The sequence below is a fragment of the Calidris pugnax genome, unplaced genomic scaffold, assembly GCF_001431845.1.
Source record: "Calidris pugnax isolate Ruff unplaced genomic scaffold, ASM143184v1 scaffold314, whole genome shotgun sequence".
Classification (NCBI taxonomy): Eukaryota; Metazoa; Chordata; class Aves; order Charadriiformes; family Scolopacidae; genus Calidris; species Calidris pugnax.
In genome coordinates this window covers 699,128-716,931 of record NW_015091027.1, presented here as the reverse complement: position 1 = coordinate 716,931, position 17,804 = coordinate 699,128, and the positions used below count along the sequence as shown (strand labels likewise).

The 17,804-nt window shown below is 47.2% G+C and overlaps 1 protein-coding gene across 6 annotated transcripts in view; it reads right to left on the bottom strand.

Annotated features, from left to right (window-relative positions):
* Window positions 1-3,631: 3,631 nt before the first annotated feature.
* Window positions 3,632-17,804, bottom strand: part of WHSC1L1 (Wolf-Hirschhorn syndrome candidate 1-like 1) — a 47,678-nt gene continuing 33,505 nt past the window's right edge. For 2 of the 6 annotated variants that reach the window (XM_014955931.1, XM_014955930.1), the window contains exons 12-24: window positions 17,143-17,269; window positions 16,533-16,730; window positions 15,884-16,054; window positions 12,575-12,724; window positions 10,135-10,291; window positions 9,363-9,565; window positions 8,773-8,885; window positions 7,724-7,993; window positions 6,492-6,608; window positions 6,002-6,143; window positions 5,797-5,903; window positions 4,956-5,160; window positions 3,632-4,292 (exon numbers count right to left, since the gene is read on the bottom strand). In XM_014955931.1, coding sequence (XP_014811417.1) covers window positions 4,051-4,292; window positions 4,956-5,160; window positions 5,797-5,903; window positions 6,002-6,143; window positions 6,492-6,608; window positions 7,724-7,993; window positions 8,773-8,885; window positions 9,363-9,565; window positions 10,135-10,291; window positions 12,575-12,724; window positions 15,884-16,054; window positions 16,533-16,730; window positions 17,143-17,269 — 2,202 coding nt within the window. In that variant the 3' untranslated portion in view covers window positions 3,632-4,050. Of the gene's footprint in view, window positions 4,293-4,955; window positions 5,161-5,556; window positions 5,664-5,796; window positions 5,904-6,001; window positions 6,144-6,491; window positions 6,609-7,723; window positions 7,994-8,772; window positions 8,886-9,362; window positions 9,566-10,134; window positions 10,292-12,574; window positions 12,725-15,883; window positions 16,055-16,532; window positions 16,731-17,142; window positions 17,270-17,804 lie in introns of those variants that run through there. The other 4 variants (XM_014955932.1, XM_014955933.1, XM_014955934.1 and 1 more) reach the window with 4 other exon arrangements.

Here is a 17,804-nt window from a genome sequence, read left to right as displayed (position 1 = left end):
TACTTCGTACGAGGACACCCCCCGCCCCCCCCTCCTCCCCACCCACCTATTTCTGTAAAGTTTCCATATATACAGATTGTATGCTCATTGTTAATTACGTCTAGTAATTGTGTCTTTCCCATTCCAGCCTGAAATTAAGATACCAGAAGTTGGTTTTTCTTTCAGAAGAAAGGCCAAAATTAAATATTCCAGCCCCATTTCTCCATTATAACAGACTCTCCGAGACCGAGGTGGTGACCAGAGAAGGTGATTTGCCCCCAAAATTGCCTTTTATCATTCTCCTTCCTGAGCTGCAGAGGCCTCCAGCAGCCTGGCCAGAGGACAGTGCAGGTCCCAGCGCCTGCCCCGTGCGCGGGAGGGGGCAGCGACCAGCCCCCACCTCTGCCGAGGTGCCACCGGGGAGAAAAAGCTCCAGAAAACAACGAAATCCGGTGACTTTGCAGCCCGAGTCAGCGCTCACAAAAAATTAAAGCAAAAGTAAAGGAAAAGCGTGAGGGGGCCTCCCGGGAAGGAGCAACCAACAGGCTCCAACTGCAGATTTAAATTCTCAGCCAAAATCACCAAAACCCATGGGTTTCTTCCAGGGCTCAGCACGGAACCACCAAAGCACCCAACATTAATGACCTCATTTTAGAGCCCACCCGCATTTCCTGCGGCAGTGACCACCCCTCTGCTGATGCCAATTAATCAAAACAGCTGATAAATCCTTTCCTTATGAAGGAATGGCATTACTGGTACTCAGTTTGCAAAGAAATGGTTAAAAAGTGTATTTTAACATTGTGTGTTTGGCATAATCCCGGGAAGGAGCAACCAACAGGCTCCAACTGCAGATTTAAATTCTCAGCCAAAATCACCAAAACCCACATGAGCGTGCCTCCCGGGAAGGAGCAACCAACAGGCTCCAACAGCAGATTTAAATTCTCAACCGAAATCACCAAAATCCGTGGGTTTCTTCCAGGGCTCAGCACGGAACCACCAAAGCACCCAACATTAATGACCTCATTTTAGAGCCCACCCGCATTTCCTGCGGCAGTGACCACCCCTCTGCTGATGCCAATTAATCAAAACAGCTGATAAATCCTTTCCTTATGAAGGAATGGCATTACTGGTACTCAGTTTGCAAAGAAATGGTTAAAAAGTGTATTTTAACATTGTGTGTTTGGCATAACAAACAAACCCCCCCAGCTACCAAGATAAACTGAATTATCTTATCTAAGAATGTTAAAGTTTTTTTGAAAGATTCACCTTCTCTCCAACAGCGTGAAACCCAGCTCAGACTGTTTGTTCATAAATTGTACAAATTATAAACCAAATCTCCAATTCTCCCTCTCCAGCCCAAGCCCAGCTGTTGGCCAACTATTAATTTATTTTTTTTTTGGTGGAAAAAAGGAGCACCTGTAAGAAATCTGCAAACCCAGTTCAGCGGGAGACACCCAGGGGCACAGGGGGAGCAGCACCTCCCAATTCACAGCGTTTTACAAGGTTTTAAGCCTTTTCTGAACCTTCAGTGACACCCGGTGCCCCCGCACGTCCCAGCAGCAGGTCCCGGGGGGTGACCGAGGGTGGTGGCTCTCGTCCCCCCCCTGCCATACTGTCCCCTCTGGTCACCACGTCACTGCACGGAAAACACAGCAGCTCTGCCAGACTCGGAATGCCCCGAGAGATAAAAGAAAAAAATCATTCAAACATCACCAAACCCAATAAATAACATGAAGCAAACACGTCGGGCCTTGCAGACGCGGCAGCAAGAGCTACGTTTGGAATTTCTGAGAAGGCTCAGCACCCCCAGTAAGAGCTTAGAAAGAGACATTTATCACACAAAATGTTAAGAAAAATAAAATCCTTTTTGTAATTTTTTTTTTTTTTTTTTTTTAAAAAATACCAAACCCAATAAATAACATGAAGCAAACACGTCGGGCCTTGCAGACGCGGCAGCAAGAGCTACGTTTGGAATTTCTGAGAAGGCTCAGCACCCCCAGTAAGAGCTTAGAAAGAGACATTTATCACACAAAATGTTAAGAAAAATGAAATCCTTTTTGTAATTTTTTTTTTTTTTTTTTTGTAAAAAATACCAAAATATAGCACTGCTTTCAAGCACGAGTAGTGTTTCAGACATTCACTGTAGAACGGACCACAAGGTGAAGTGCTTCAGAGCCCCCCCTGTGCCAGGAACGGACCCACGAGACCTGTGCAGCTCATCACACCCAGGGGTGCAGAGGTTCTGGGATGAGCTGCCGGGTCAGTTCCGTGGCACAGCGGCTGCTCCAAGAGATTGTAGTGTATTCTGTCATTTTACAATTGCACACACAAAAAAAATCCCCCCCTTACACAAATCTGAGGCGGAGAAGGAGCCCCGGCAGAGGCCAGCCGTGCCCCAAGATCCCACCTGGGCTCTTCCAGCCCAACCTTCCCTTGGACTGAGAAGTCACCACCTTCCTGTAGGTTCAGGTACCCAGTTTTCCAGAGACAAAGTTCTCAATTCTTAATTCAAAGGCTCAATTTAGCCAGATGCCAGCAACACTTGAGATTAATTCTTTTCATTCCTGATTGTTTTAAAAACACCCATTACCAAAAAGCCAGCACAAAGTCAGCGAGTGCCAGTGCCCAAGTGAAAAGGCCCCTCTCGCTGTCCCGGGGCAGGGGGGGACACAGAGTGCTCTGTGAGACCCGGGGCCAGGGCAGGAGGGTCCCCACGGAATAACTTCAGCCTGGGGACACCGAGACCCCCGCGGCTCCTTGCCCGAGGAATGGAGGAGGACAGGTTTTGGAAAGAAAGTCTGGAGCAGGAGCCTGCCTCGGCTGCTCCTAAAGCCTCACCGAAGGAGGAAATCGAGAGAGAACCATCTCCTGAGGCTGAAGGTGGCCCCGTCACCCAGACACAGAAATACCCTGTTTGTTGAAATGCTGAGATTTTTCTCAGCTCCATTAACATGGAGACCGAAGTGAGAACATCCTTCTCAGCACAAAAAAAAAATAAAATCTAAACATTCAATCAAAACAAAACATGCACGTGGGGCGGATTCCTTCCACACTCAGGTCTCTTTTGAAGCTAATGGGAGTGTGAGAAGGCGGCAACACGGAATCACAGCAACACCCTGCCCTACAGCTGGTGCAGAGGTGGTGGGTGACAGACACACAGCACAGAACAACCCTCCTCCTCAGGGAGTCGGGGCAGAGCTCCCACTGCCAGCACGAAGCCCTCAGCCCCGAGCGAGCTGCCGTACGGCACCAGGAGACTCTGCTAACGAAGGTTTTCCAAACGAGGTGGGATAAAGGAACAACCACGGCGCAATTAAAGCTCCTTCTGAACCCCCAGTGTCTGCAAACACCGATTACAGCTCTCGAACAAGGAACCGCCACTTCTCCCCTCCTTAAACAGTGCCAGATCTTGATGTCACAAGCACTTCCAAGCAATCACACACCTGATTTCTTACAGGGAATGCTTTACAACAGTATCGATAAGTTAACATGATACAGAACCTACCTTCTCAAAACGCCTTTACAAACAAGTACTGGAATGGAGGCATTTCAGGGCCACCTGGTCTGAAACCCTCATCTGTCCGTACGGCATCTCAACGTCACACAGAGCGGGGAGGCTTTATTCTTTTCACAAACTAGACATAAAGTTATGTTGGCTTTGCTATTTTGCTTTTTAAAGACACGTTGACTGATCAAAACCAGATCTTCAACACCCTTTAAAAATTAAATAAATAAATATGTTGCTATGCTTTGCTTTCTACACTCAAAGAACGTATTTTAAACAGAATATTCTTTTCACTGTCAAAAGGTCTACGTTTTGCTTTGAAGGCCAAGACGTTTCTGGTTTCCGACGGTAAGAGCTGCTGTAGCACATTCAAGGGTAAAAGAAAGACCAACCAAGAAAGCCCAACCACCACTGCCTGCTCCTGCTCACTGCCATCACATGGTCCCGGTCCCAGCTGCCGCGCCACGGCTCCGATGACAAAGACTGAATGTGTCAGAGCAGTCTCTTCAGGTCCCTCGCCCCTTCGCCCCACTCTGCTCCCCTCCCCTGCTTGTTTTTAACCAAATTCACTCCTTGGCTTCTTCTGCAGGATTCTGTGGTTCCAATTTGCACTTGATCTTGCTCCAGTGCTCGGGTGCCACGGGAGCCTTGGGGTCGTGCGCGGAGCAGCAGAGACGCCCGTCCAGCGCCGAGGCCACCAGCGCTCCCTTCTCATGATCCCGGCAGAAGGAGCGAGGGCAGAACTCGCAGAAGGAGACCGAGGGGCTGCTACACACATCACACTGGTGCCACGGACATTCCCACTTTCCTGTGGATGGGAGGGGAAGGGAGAGAGAGACACAGGAACCTGAGATTAGTGCGTTTCGGGGACAGCACTGGCCCTAAACCCTAACTCCATGTTGTGAGTGTTCAGATAAATGTGAAGGAAGTTGAGAAAAAGCAGCTCTTACTGTAGCTGCTACTTCTGCTTCTCATTTACAGGTCTCTGACTGGAAACAGTTCTTAGTCATTTTGTATTTTTTAGGCCCCACTTGGCCCAAACATTGCTGCCTGCAGAACCAGAGCTTAAAACAGTCCGAGCAACGGTCAACCTCAGTAGATAATTTAAACACATTTACTGATTAATCACACCCTGCACATCATGCTTGCTACGGCAGTGGTGTCTGAACTGTCGCTTGATTTGTGCTTGGGGACCTTAGGACACTGAGATGATGCTTATATTTCAATCAAAATGAGAGGAGGAAATTTGATCCAAGAAGGAGATGCAAGAAAAAGAACACAGGAATTATCCCAACACCTCCTTGTCCACGGGTTCTGGTTCAGGAGCACTGACACCCGGCGCTGCTGAGAGTGAGGGGTGTTGTGAAGGGAACGTGCTGCATTTAATGTAACCAAACCCACCGCGTTTCAGCTCCTCACTGCCCTGCTGCAGGAAGGAGAGGGTGAACAGGCACCACGCCACGGCTCTTACCAAAGGGTGGTTGGGTCAGGTTAAGGCATAGGAGGTGGTACGCTTTGGGACAGTCCTTTTTGTCACACATGACCAGTTCTCCCCCGTCTCCACACTGGAAACAGTTGTCCTCGTGCATCTGCTTCTGCTCTGTTTTTATTTTCCGTTTCTTCTGCTTTAATTTGGCATTCTTCACCTTCTCCTCATTTGCCGTTGCAAATGCTGTCTAGTGATTACACAGATCACAGCAGACAGTCACTCCACAAACCCCTTGCATTGGAATGAATCTAATCAACTTTGGGTTATTATTTGCATGAACTATGCTCAAAGTCACATGACTTTGGGTTATTATTTGCATGAACTATGCTTAGATTAAAGTCACACCAGTTTTTAAGCTATAAAAGCCAGGAACACCCACTTGCACGTATCTGAATTAACACAATTGGGTAAACTGACCTCACCCTAGACATGAGAACCCCACAGTGCACAACTGTCAAATCTTTTTACTGGAAAGCATTACAGAGATGAACATAAAGAGTTAAATAAACCCAACACCTCTCTTTGCCCTTTTCTCTCTGATCTCTGGATTTGGGATGAGAAGCTTCAGTTTTCATCCACGTACCTTTGGCCGCACTCCCAGGAAACCGCTGCAGTTCTCAGCCCCACAATGACACTCGGTCCTGCCATTGCCCAGGCAATCCAGGTTGTAATTAAATGTTAACTCCATTCCTAAAATGCAAAGAAAAGCAGTTGACCCACACGGCCAAGTTGGGAACTCGGCCACAAACCCAACACCTCTCTTTGCCCTTTTCTCTCTGATCTCTGGATTTGGGATGAGAAGCTTCAGTTTTCATCCACGTACCTTTGGCCGCACTCCCAGGAAACCGCTGCAGTTCTCAGCCCCACAATGACACTCGGTCCTGCCATTGCCCAGACAATCCAGGTTGTAATTAAACGTTAACTCCATTCCTAAAATGTAAAGAAAAGCAGTTGACCCACACGGCCGAGTTGGGAACTCAGCTGTTTCAAGACAAAAGCACACACGCAGAACAGTGCCACCTTCTTACCTGCAGGAATGTCACAAAGAGCAAACAGTCCCACTCTAATGTCCCCGTTCACTGTCCATTTCTGGGTTTCACAGTTTGGATTACAACTATGGTTCATAAAACGGGAATAGTTCCCCTTTGGGCCAGCGTCTATTATCCGGTCCTTCAAACAAAAACACACAGACATACTTAGTACTTACAAACAAAAATAAGGTTTTCTGCTGACTAACGGCTAAAGCAGCAAAAAATACGTTTATTTTAAGGCAGTGAAGTGGTGAGTTTTCCCCACAGAGTTAGTTTTACAAAAAAAGTGTCTGAATATTTGCACTTCCAGAAGTGAAACAGGCAGAGAGTGCACAGCCCCAGGTACAAGCTTTGGGTGTCAGCTCTTCACCGTTCCATTGAGGAGACACCCAGGGGTGACCCTCAAACCCAGAACGATGCCTCTGCCAGCATTTTGCCCCCAGTTTCAACCGTGAACAGTTTGTATTGAACAAGCAGCAACACTTACCTTGGTTACAGTTAACATATAAAAGTTGGTTACGCTGTTCTCGTGTGCGCGTTTGATGCGCAGCCGGCACTCCTCCTCGTCAATCAGCTCCCCAACGTACTCATTCACAAATTCACCCTGAGAAGGGAAGGAGAACAAAAAGAAGAAATCCACATTTACTGCTTCTTATGGCAATAAAGGGAGGCAGCAAAGAAAAAAGCCGTTTCCAACACAAATAGGCTCTAATCCTCACAACAAGCATTACACTTTAAGCACGGAGGAGGCAAGTCCTGCCTGTGTGCACCAGGGATGTGTTTTTTAAGCAAAAAGCCCACTCAAAATACAAAGGCAGCAGATTTTTTCTGTATTCCCTACACAGGTTGGATTTGTTTTCCAAACAAAGAGGTGGGCCCAGGTGAACCTCATGAGGTTCAACAAGAGCAAATGCAAGGTTCTGCACCTGGGCCGGAACAATCCTCACCACCAATACAAACTGGGGGGTGAGGGATTGGAAAGCAGCCCTGAGGAAAGGGACTTGGGGGTGCTGGTGGAGGAGAAGCTGGACATGAGCAGGCAGTGTGCAGCTGCAGCCCAGAAGGCCAATCCCATCCTGGGCTGCATCAAAAGATGCGTTGCCAGCAGGTCCAGAGAGGGGATTCTGCCACTTTGCTCTGCTCTGGTGAGACCTCACCTGGAGTCTTGTGTGCAGGTCTGGAGCCCTCAATATAAGAAGGACATGGACCTGATGGAGAGGGTCCAGAGGAGGGCCATGAGGATGATCAGGGGGATGGAGCCCCTCTGCTACGAGGACAGGCTGAGGGAGCTGGGGTTGTTCAGCCTGGAGAAGAGGAGGCTCCGGGGAGACCTAATAGCGGCCTTCCAGTACCTGAAGATGTCCTACAGGAAGGCTGGGGAGAATCTGTTTAGAAAGGCCTGTAGCGACAGGACGAGGGGCAATGGCTTCAAGCTGGAGGGGAACAGATTTAGACTGGAGATGAGGAGAGGGTTCTTCACTGGGAGGGTGGTGGAGCACTGGAACAGGTTGCCCAGGGAGGTGGTTGAGGCCCCTTCCCTGGAGATATTCAAGGAGAGGCTCGACGAGGCCCTGGGCAACCTGGTCTAGTTGGGGGTGTCCCTGCTGACTGCGGGGGGGTGGGACTAGATGGCCTTTGGAGGTCCCTTCCGGCCTGGGCAATTCTATGATTCTAAAACCACCCGATGGCCACCATGACCTTCGTCCTTTGCAATTCTACCTTTTTAATGCTCCTTTTGGTCCTGAGGCCCCAGCCGCGTCGGTCGGTTTTTATGATCTCGGCGTCGGGGTAGAGGCGTTTGGTGAAGCACTGGTTCTGGCAGCGCTCGCCCGCGGGGCAGACCTGGGGGTGACACTCGTACTGCAGCATCCTGTTGAGACACTCCGACTCCAGCCCACAGGGGTTCTCGTCCGACGGCTTGCAGTTACAGCGGGGGATCTCCGACAGGTCTGCCACCTGGATCTGCACCTTCCCAATCACCTTGTTGGACTGTGGGACATGGGGGGGGGAAAAAAAGAATAAATGAAGATGACAATGCACAAAGCACACAAACTCAACAGCTTTATTGGAGGCCAAGCATCAACTGGCACCAGAACGCAAGAAAATCATGACATATATGTGTCATTATTTGTCTTCTAGACCCTTGTGTGTCCCAACAAATGCAGTTCCTGCAAATCAGAAGCAGACACACACGCTTTACAGAGGGCATCTGGTGCCTCTCAGCTGTGGACTGGGGACACACACTCCTCAGAGAAGCCAGTAATAAGCAATTTGAGTGAAGAACAGTAAAACTCATGACTCCAGACTGTACAACATGAGTCTCTCCCCAGTAAAGTTACTGGTTCAGGAGCTTATCAGTACATCACTGGGGTCTTCCAGCTAAACCTAAAAACACGAAAGGAACCCCACCAGCCCCACGTGTCCAAAACTGCTGGCAAGAGCTCGACCGCAGGAGGACGAGCAGTTGGGATTCCCACCAACACCCAGTTCAGCGTCAGCAGAGTCCAGTCAGTGTAACAGCCAGCACAGGTCTGAGAGTCTGCAGCCAGCAAAGTTCTACCTTAGGTAAAACTGCTCTCCAACTGTTAATTCTCTTGCACAAGCACTCTGCTAAAAGAAATTTTTATGGTATCATAACAGATCAAGAGATTCCTGAAAAGAACAACAAAATCATTCATTTCAATTTCCTTCAGCTTAAATTGTTGCAAATTTTGGTTTAAATACACAGCTTACAGAATGAAAACAGGAAAATGAAGAAGCCAACTCACTTTAATGTGTTTATACGGTGGAGGTTTCCTTGAATTCCTTTCAATTTCTAATGCCTCTTTGCTTTCTCTTTGTGCTTTCAGCTCCTGGAAGCGCTTTGCCGCTTCTTCAAGTGCTGTGTGAGAGAGTTCAGAATAGAGAGCAATTAGCACCAGCTGCTGTTAATCAAATATATACATGTATATATATATTTTATTTTTTTTTAAATTTTTGTAAAGGCTAGAAATAGAACTCTATAAACAAAAACACAAGCTGGAAATGAGTTATTGCAGTACATGATGAATCCATCGTCAGGACTTTGCCGTAGGTGGGGAGACACCGAGCAATGACCCCGTCCATGCAGCAGAGCCCAGGCTCCAGCTCAACATCTCCCAGTTCGTGGAAGAACTGAGCTTGCCCACAACGATACACAATGAGTAGGCACTTAAAGAAACACATTTTTATCCGCAGTCAAGGAATCTACATAATGTTGGCAGTTTTACATGAACACAGAACACTAGTCACATAATATTCCCATGCAGGTTAAGTGGTGATGGAGACACAAACACGTGGAAGTTTTTCATAAACCACTATAAACTTTGTTTGATTTTACCTTTCTTGAAGGTCTTGTTAATACTAGTTTGCCCCTCAGCAAAGCTTTTATCTCCTTCAACATAAGGGAAAACTCTGCCCTGGTGTACCCAATAGTAGTCATGTGAACCAAAGAAAAATACTGGGAAGTCCCCGATATCATGTTTGAGGCCCTGTATGTTGAGAGGCACAGACCTGGGATTGCAGATCTCTGCTGGCCACCACCTGGAAAGTAGGAAAACAATAAAAGAAGGATGTAAGTTCCTTGAATTACGGCCTCAGCTTCCGAGTCTGCCTGACTGGATTGAGAAATGACAGACGGTTTTCCTTTCCTAAAGAAATGAACCCCTTCCTCGTGGGATCAAGGCTCCCTTTGGCAACACCTGGGATGCACCAGGCAGACACAGGAGAAGTTCTTAGTCCAGATTTTGGAAAAGCCTTGTAGGAACATACGTGATACAAGAGCAGACTTGTGAGATCACCTATAAATGCCTGTATTCCTGCAGGGGACTATGAGCAAAGACAAGCTTAGGACATCCTGGGTCTGCAGGACAGCCCCTGCTCTGCCATGTCCTGACACAGCAAACACAAGCGCAATCAAGTGTCCACCATCGCCTGGAAGAAGCAGGAGAATTGAATTTAAAGGGCAACATCAAAGTCTGACACAAAGCAGATGTGCTATTGTATTTCTAGTTCTTGTTTACAAAGACTGAGCTGCTTTGAGTTATCTCCCAGTAACTCTATAGCACATTAAAGACACCCAAAGCATTAAAAACCAAAACCAGCCAACTTGCCTGTAATTTCCAAGCTTGACCCAAACGATCTGCTTGTACCGCAGCTTCTTGCCAGCTTTACAGTCATTGCAATTCCAGCAGCCCTCGGGCATTTCTATGTTGAGACACTCGGGGTGGAAGGAAGCTGGGCAGGACTCACAGCACAACAGTTTGCCACCTTTAAACAAAGAAACCCTGCTTGGTTTATAGGAGTAGGGACCGGCTCCCCCTGCGCATCGCAACTGCCCCTCACAGCACCATGTCTGTTCTCACTGGCCTCCCAGAGAACATGGCAAAGGAGAGGGATCGAGTCAAACTTAACAATGTTGGTTAAAAAAGACTGTACTGCACCAGAGCCTCACCAACAGGCAACAGAGTGGTTTGAAACACAGGGTCAGGTGGCAGAAGGAGCGACGTTCCCAGAGGAAGCGCTGCATCTGGGAGCAGTGCTGTGAGCTGTGATTTCTTTGGGGATGGCCCAGACCCATGGGTTTATTTCTTTGGGCATGGCCAAAACCCATGGGTTTATTTCTTTGGGGATGGCCAAAACAACAACAAATCACCAATTTTTTTAAGAATCACCTTTTCAACCCACATTGCTATGACTGGATCCCTCAGCAACCCATTAGTGTGCATGACCCCCCACAGCCTATAGGTTGATCGACACTTTTCGCCCACATTGCTATGACTGGATCCCTCAGCAACCCGTTAGTGTGCATGACCCCCACAGCCTATAGGTTGATTGACATTTTTCTGTGCCAAGGATGTTATAAAAGAATTGTAATAAGTCTCTTTATTCCACATAAAGGAGTTCACTGGTATGAGCACAATCCATAATGCAGAATGAGACACCCCATCCCAAAAGTCCCTTTTGAGCACAGAGATCTCAGCACAGCGGTTAATGGTGATTTCTGAAGTTCACACTGATTTGGACCAAAGCGGGGCTGTATCTGGCAGAGGCAGGAGCTGTGAGAGCCACAGCTCAGCTCCAAGGCACCCTCAGTGAACAAAGCAGCTCATACAGTAAGGCTTGATGCATGACATATATAAAACATCACAATATGTGTAAGTATATGAAATATAAATACACATTTTTATATGTATATAATTAAAAAAAAAAGTTTTTGTGTCCCAGGTGGAAAATCCAGGAGAGATTTGAGAGTATTTAAAGCAATTTTCAAGCACACAATATCAAAAGAAGTGTGAATAGTAACTTTCCAACATTTATCAGAAAATCTTGTCCACCTATAGACCTTCAAAAACGTCACTGCGTTCACTGATTGTTGCATGTCACAAGAAGCATTCCTTAAACAAATCATTGCATGACCAATACTGTATTTCCTCTGCTAAAAAACGTAAAATCCAACCATATGGATTTTCCAGAGCTCCCCAAATCCATAATAAGATTTTAACTTTTTAAATAATTTTTTTTTTTTGCAAGTGTTACTTCAGAGGAAATACAGCCCCAGTGTAAATTACTGAAACATCATCCAACATGAGAAAATGCCAAGAGATGCAAAAAATCAAACAAAATCAAACACAAAACTTTCAGTGCTAAGCGAGAAAACAAACCAACACTCTGCTCTCAGGATGCATTAGTAAGATATTGCTCAAGCTCAGCGGAGGGCTCAAAATAATTCTTGTTTTCAGGAATTCCAGGAACTACTGAAAGCCATCAGTCTAGCAACGACCAAAATAACCTGACTTTAGAGCGGTTAATGGGGCACCGGTTCTGAACGCTCTCGGGAAATCAAATTTCTGTGGGGAATAAAACATTCCATCTGAGTACGTGATGCAGACAAGAGTGATCTCCCCGGGAGGTCTGTGAGATGCTGCAGCACCACCCACACCAGAATAAAGCCCTCCCTCGCTGTCCCCGGAGCCAGGGAGGTCCCTGAGGGGACAGAAGGCAGGTCCTGTGGCCCAGGCTGGCAGGGAGGGGACATGGCCCCGAGGACAAAGGGACACAAATGCAGGCAAAACCTCCCTGCCCACGTCCTCGGATGGACACGGGACCCCCCCGCAGCCAACCTGAAAAATCCTTGCTTCTCCCAGGCTCGGCATAAGCCACCCCAAAGGTGTGAGACACAACATCCCCCTGCGCTTCCAGATGAAAAAAATCAATTTAAGCAGCTGGTGCTACTGAACTGCACAAGATGGAGCTCTACTCGCCTCCTCTCCACTGGGGAAACAGCTGCCCTGGAGCTGGACCAGCCTTGGCCAAAGTGACTTCACCTCTCTCGAGGAGAATTTAGTGACAGTAATTATTTTAAGCCCTTTTGTAATAATAAAAAAAAATTGCCAACAACATGAACACACGCTCACAATAACCAATGAGTGAAGGTCACTGAAAAGCAGTAAGTGGTGCTGGACAAGCAGACATTTCTGGTGTGATTCAAAGAGAGAGAAATAATAGAAAAAAGCGAAAGTAAATTAAAGAGAAAGAAACTATTTTGGTTACCTTTCTCACATTTCTTTTTGGAAGCTGACGAAGGAGGAGGAATCATAGGTAATTTCATCAACTCAGCACGATTTGATTCATTCAGAAGGTAGTGGGACTTATAGGCATATGAACTGAACAGGGGGTCTGAATGGTCCTGCACTACCAGCCCTATACGAAACAAACAGAAAGAGATGAGTTGCAATGAAACTACCCATGATTCCGAAAAGGAGAAAATAAAATAAACCAAAACGAACATCTCTAATGCATTTCTGTGCCGATGGAAAAAAAGATAAAATGAAAGAAAAGAAAAAGTCTGACAGAAAGTTTCTTCGCTAAGAAAGAGGTTATGTGTTTGAGAGACTAAATTAAAATGGCACTGGAAAACCTATGATGAATAAGCTGCTTCTAAGTGGAATTTCAATTGTGCTTTTACCCTTAATTTGTACATTTATGGAAAAGCACAAGAAAAGTAACCGATTTTATATCTGTGTGAACCACCCTCCCTCCCAAAAGCAAAAGGCAAGTGAATTGAAGAGCTGGGGGTGGTGGTCACAGGCTCTTGGCTGGGGCTACAAACCGACAGAGCAGATGTTGGACACAAGATCTCCCCATCCCACCTACTGCAAACCTGTCTCAGATCCTACCTGGGAAAGCACTTTGCCTTTGTAATTGCATTGGAAAAACCAACGAGGTGGGGTCAGTGATTCTGCACGGGACCAGAGGGGAAAGAATGATGGAAGCTCTGCCCTAAATTGTTTGTTTTCAGAGAAGCTCCCCCAGCCCTGCCCTTCCCGGCCACCCGATTCACTCCTCGGAGCTGTCACATTCCCTGTTCTCCTACAGCACTGATGGCAAACCAGGCCTTGGCATTTCTGGGGCTTTCTCTACCAAGAAGAGGTTTTTCCCCATTGCTCCAGAGGCTGCCAGCCCCAGAAAGAGCCCCACGGCTACGGATCAGAGGCATTTGGCCAGCGAGGCACAGGAAGAGCAGAGCAACTGTGACCCAGAGCAGCAGAGCCAAGAGGGACACCAGCCCTGGCCCGGCGTGGGGGGACATGCAGAGCCAAGTGCTGGGGAGAAGCTGAACTTGGGGTGCCTAAATCCCTGCTGTGATGAGAACAGCATCAGCCTCCCTGGGAAGCAGGTCCTTGGGAGGAGTCACAACACAAGCCTGACCTACCTGTGCAAAATTATATGAACTATAACGTGCTGGACAAAGGAGGTTTCCTGAAGGGGAATAGGAAGTCTTAAAATATACTGTGTTTCAGCACCTCACAACAAGTAAGTTTGTGCATTTTACAGATTGTCCCAGAGCTACATTCTGTCACTCCAGTCCTGTTCTGCACCGAAATACAAAGTTTCTCCTGATACCAGCAAAAACTAAGGCAGTAACTGCTCTCACCTACTGATTCCAGGGATTTTAGAGCTTTCAGTTCCCGTTCTCTCTAGGCAGCACTCAGTGCTCCTGCTACACCCACTGTCCTCACCCCACATCCCTCCTGCTGCCACATGTCACCAGAGAGGGCTTAGTTCAAGTTCTCTAACTCCACACCCCTGGGGTGCAGGACACCAGCTCCCAATTCCGCTGCACCCACCAGAACAAAACCCAGGGGAATTCCCTGTACAAGGACACGGCTGCTGTGAAACACAGAGGATTCAGTTGGTGGCAGTGGTTTGTAATGAATTTTCAAGCTGTCAGATCTAAGAGGCAGTGAATGCAGAGGACAGGACACCCCGGCTGCTGGGCGTCAGGAGAAACCACAGACTTCTGGAGTCTCACCTCTGAGGAAGCCAGATTCAGGTACAAACAGAATTACTAAAACAATGTCAAATGGAGGGGGGGGGGGAAAGGCATGAAAATTTTCTTCTGCTTTCCATTTATCTTTTCCAAATCACTGCAGCTCTGCATCTCCAGCAAGCTAAGGCTCCATGACCGTAATCCCGCTCTGGAATCCTACTCCTGAACTCGGATTTCTGTGCCATACAGGTAAGACAGATGCCAAAGAGCAGACATTCCTTTTCATAAAGCTTTTAAATAGGTTCTAACCCCGAGAAGTAGGAGACCTGTACTTTACACCTTTGCATCACAGATTAAGTAGCCAAAACTTAGAAAAAAAATTCCCAAGGAGGTTCACCATCGTGTGTATCTGTACCAAACTACAGCAGAGTTACCATCTAGAGTAGGCTCTTCTATGGTATTTGGACCTTAAGGCAGCTCCAAGCACCTGCAGTAACTGGCCAGAGGGCTAATAAAGTACAGCTGCGAAGAAATTCACGTAGCTGGTTTGTATCACGCAATGTATTTTGATACTAGAGCTTAATAGTGTTTTGAAACTGGCAGAAAAGAAAATATTTAGGATATAGCCAAAGGCAGAAGCCTGCTGTTGCTTTCCTTCACATCTTAGCACAAACACAGCTTTAGAACTGCCATCAGCTCCTGTGACCTACCCCATTGGGAGCAGAGCACAGCACCAGACAGGTCCTGCCACACAGAACCTGTCCCCTCAGCACTCCCAGGGACAGGGTAACACCATCCTTGGGCCTTGCCCAGAGACATTTCTAACCTGACACTGAAACTCTTCCTGTCATAAACCTGTATCTGACCCCACTTCCAGCCTGGCTCCGGTCACCTGAGAACAAACACCAAACCAAGGGGCTGGGAATCTCCTGGCACTGCCCTGCCTGCTGCAAGAGACCTGCAGCAACTGGGAAATCCCAGCATGAACCTCCTTTATACAGAACTGTAGATGGTTTTCTATCAAACTTCTCAAGTGTGATGGGAGTTATAAAATAAAATGAATTTTTCTAGTTCATGAGTAAATCCTACCTTTTAGCCTTAAAAATGTAAACAGTTTCAAGTCATGAGTGGGAAAGAATCCCCTTCTGCTGAATAGACAGTGAATAATAACAGAGCACCCGTTCCCAGCTTGGGATGGCTGGAAGTGGGGGATCAGCATCTGCTTTTTCCTACTGGCAATAAAAGCAGGTCTTCTGGGTACCTACGGCTGCTTCCGAGCATCAAATACCACAGACCAACACAGCAACTGGAATCCTCATGAGAACCATTGACCAAAAAGTAGTCAAATAATCACAGGCAGCTTTTAAACCCCAGAGAGCCCTAAGGGAGTTTTTCTTTATGAAATACATCAATTTTATCACTAAACTGCACAGTGACCACAGAAGAACAGGGGGAAAAAAAAAACCAGCTTTTAAACCCCAGAGAGCCCTAAGGGAGTTTTTCTTTATGAAATACATCAATTTTATCACTAAACTGCACAGTGACCACAGAAGAACAGGGGAAAAAAACAAAAACCAAAGTGTGCTCACCTCTTGCACAAACGAAACAAAAGCCTACATTTACAGCTGATGAGGAGTGATTCCTTTTGGAATGGTTACTACAGATGAGAATGTGGGATGACACAAACAAGCTCCCCGCGGCGATACAGCCGTCTCCTGAGTGATAGGCAACGGGGCACCGGAAACACCGCACCATGCGACCTGTTCAACAGAAACGCACAAACGGGTCACCCTGCAGCCGGGGCACGGCCCGACACACCACACACAGAGGCAAGGCTCATTTTTATCCCAATCAGAGCACTGGATTTAAAAGAAACATTTTACATCTTTAAAAAAAAAAAAAAAATAATTCACAAACGTTAACTCTTAACTTTCACTTTAAAACTCTGTTAAGAAAAAATACACGGTTTTAATCATTCTAGAGTCTGCTTGGTTTGTTTAAATAATGCAGTTAATTTCAAAAAGGATTCTTTTTTTCTTGAAAAATAATTGTTCTAAAGGCCACTCCCAACTGTCTTTTAAAACCCCATTCCTTGTCCTGCACTCCTAACCCCTGGCTCCCACTAAACCCAGCACGACTCAAGCACTGCAGATCCAGGTATCCTCAGCCAGGGCTCAGACTGCAAGTTAATGACCTCGTTAAGGAGGAAAAGCCTGGTTCCTCCAGCTCTGCCCTCACCTTTGCTGGCCTTGTGGATGTCCTTGTCCATGGCGCAGGCGGTGCAGCAGTGCTGCGGGCAGCGGAACCCGCGCGACTCGAAGAGCGCGGTGGCGAACTTGCGGACACAGGCCTCGTGGTAGAACTTTCCGCAGGTGCTGACGGAGCAGCGCTTCACGTCCTTCCCGGGAAGCTTGCAGGAAAAGCACGTGTGTTCTCCTTGGAAAAGAAGGAATAAGGAAGCCCAACTGAAACGGCCGATACTTTGAGACACAGAAGTTGTTCAGAAAAAATTCTGAAGGCAACAGAGTTAACGGCAGTTTGAGCAACACAGGCTTTGTCCCTTCTACCAGGTAACTTGGTCACTATAATCCATAATCATTATGTTAACAGCAATTAAATAAAAGTCCCTTATTCTATGTAAAACCCTAAACAGTTAATTACTTTTTTTCTTACCGGGTACTAGCTACGTGGAAAATGAGAATGTGGCCTCAGAAGTTAAAATAGTAAGAGAATAACCCAAAAGCACTCCCAAAGCCTGGGAACTCACCCTCTGGGCTGGTTCTGACCAGAACACGGCTCCTCAGAGAAGAGGGAAATCCCTCCCCACTTTTCAGAGCTGGGAACTCACCGTTTTTACACTCGGCGCAGATGAACTTCTCCTCAGGCATCGCCTTCAGGCCGAGACACTCCAGGTGAAAGACGCTGCAACACTCGCCCTCGCAGGACACCAGCGACTCACCAGAGCCCTCACAGATCTTCAGAGAGAGAGACAGCTCGTCAGAGAGCAAAGGGCACCCCACCTACTCAAAGGCAGATAACTACCACATGTTAACCAAGACTAGGAACTGGCTGAAATCTCTTCAGAGCTAAGACAAGGCAGGAGAACTGGCCTGCACCCCACGGCAGAGCTGGCAAGTCTCTGAGCTGGAAACAACCCCAGCACCTCACTCCCTTACAGCATGAGCACAGACAGAGCTGGGAGAGGGACTACAGGATCCACCTGGACTCCTCCTCTCACCAGCCTGAAAAGCAAGAGCAGCTCGTTCCCTTACTATGGACCAGGAAACTGCCCACAACATTCCAGGATTGTCTCACCAAAATACAGGAAAATTCTCACTCTGCCCTACTTCGAAAGGCCACCTGAAATATTCAACTGGAGCAGAAAACAGCATCTACTTTTCCTACTCATGCCAGCAGGTATGGATTAGATACCACTCACTAACTTCTGGACTTTCTAGCATGCAGGAGGGCTCAGCAATCATTTCAAGAACATAAAAACTCCTAAAAGCC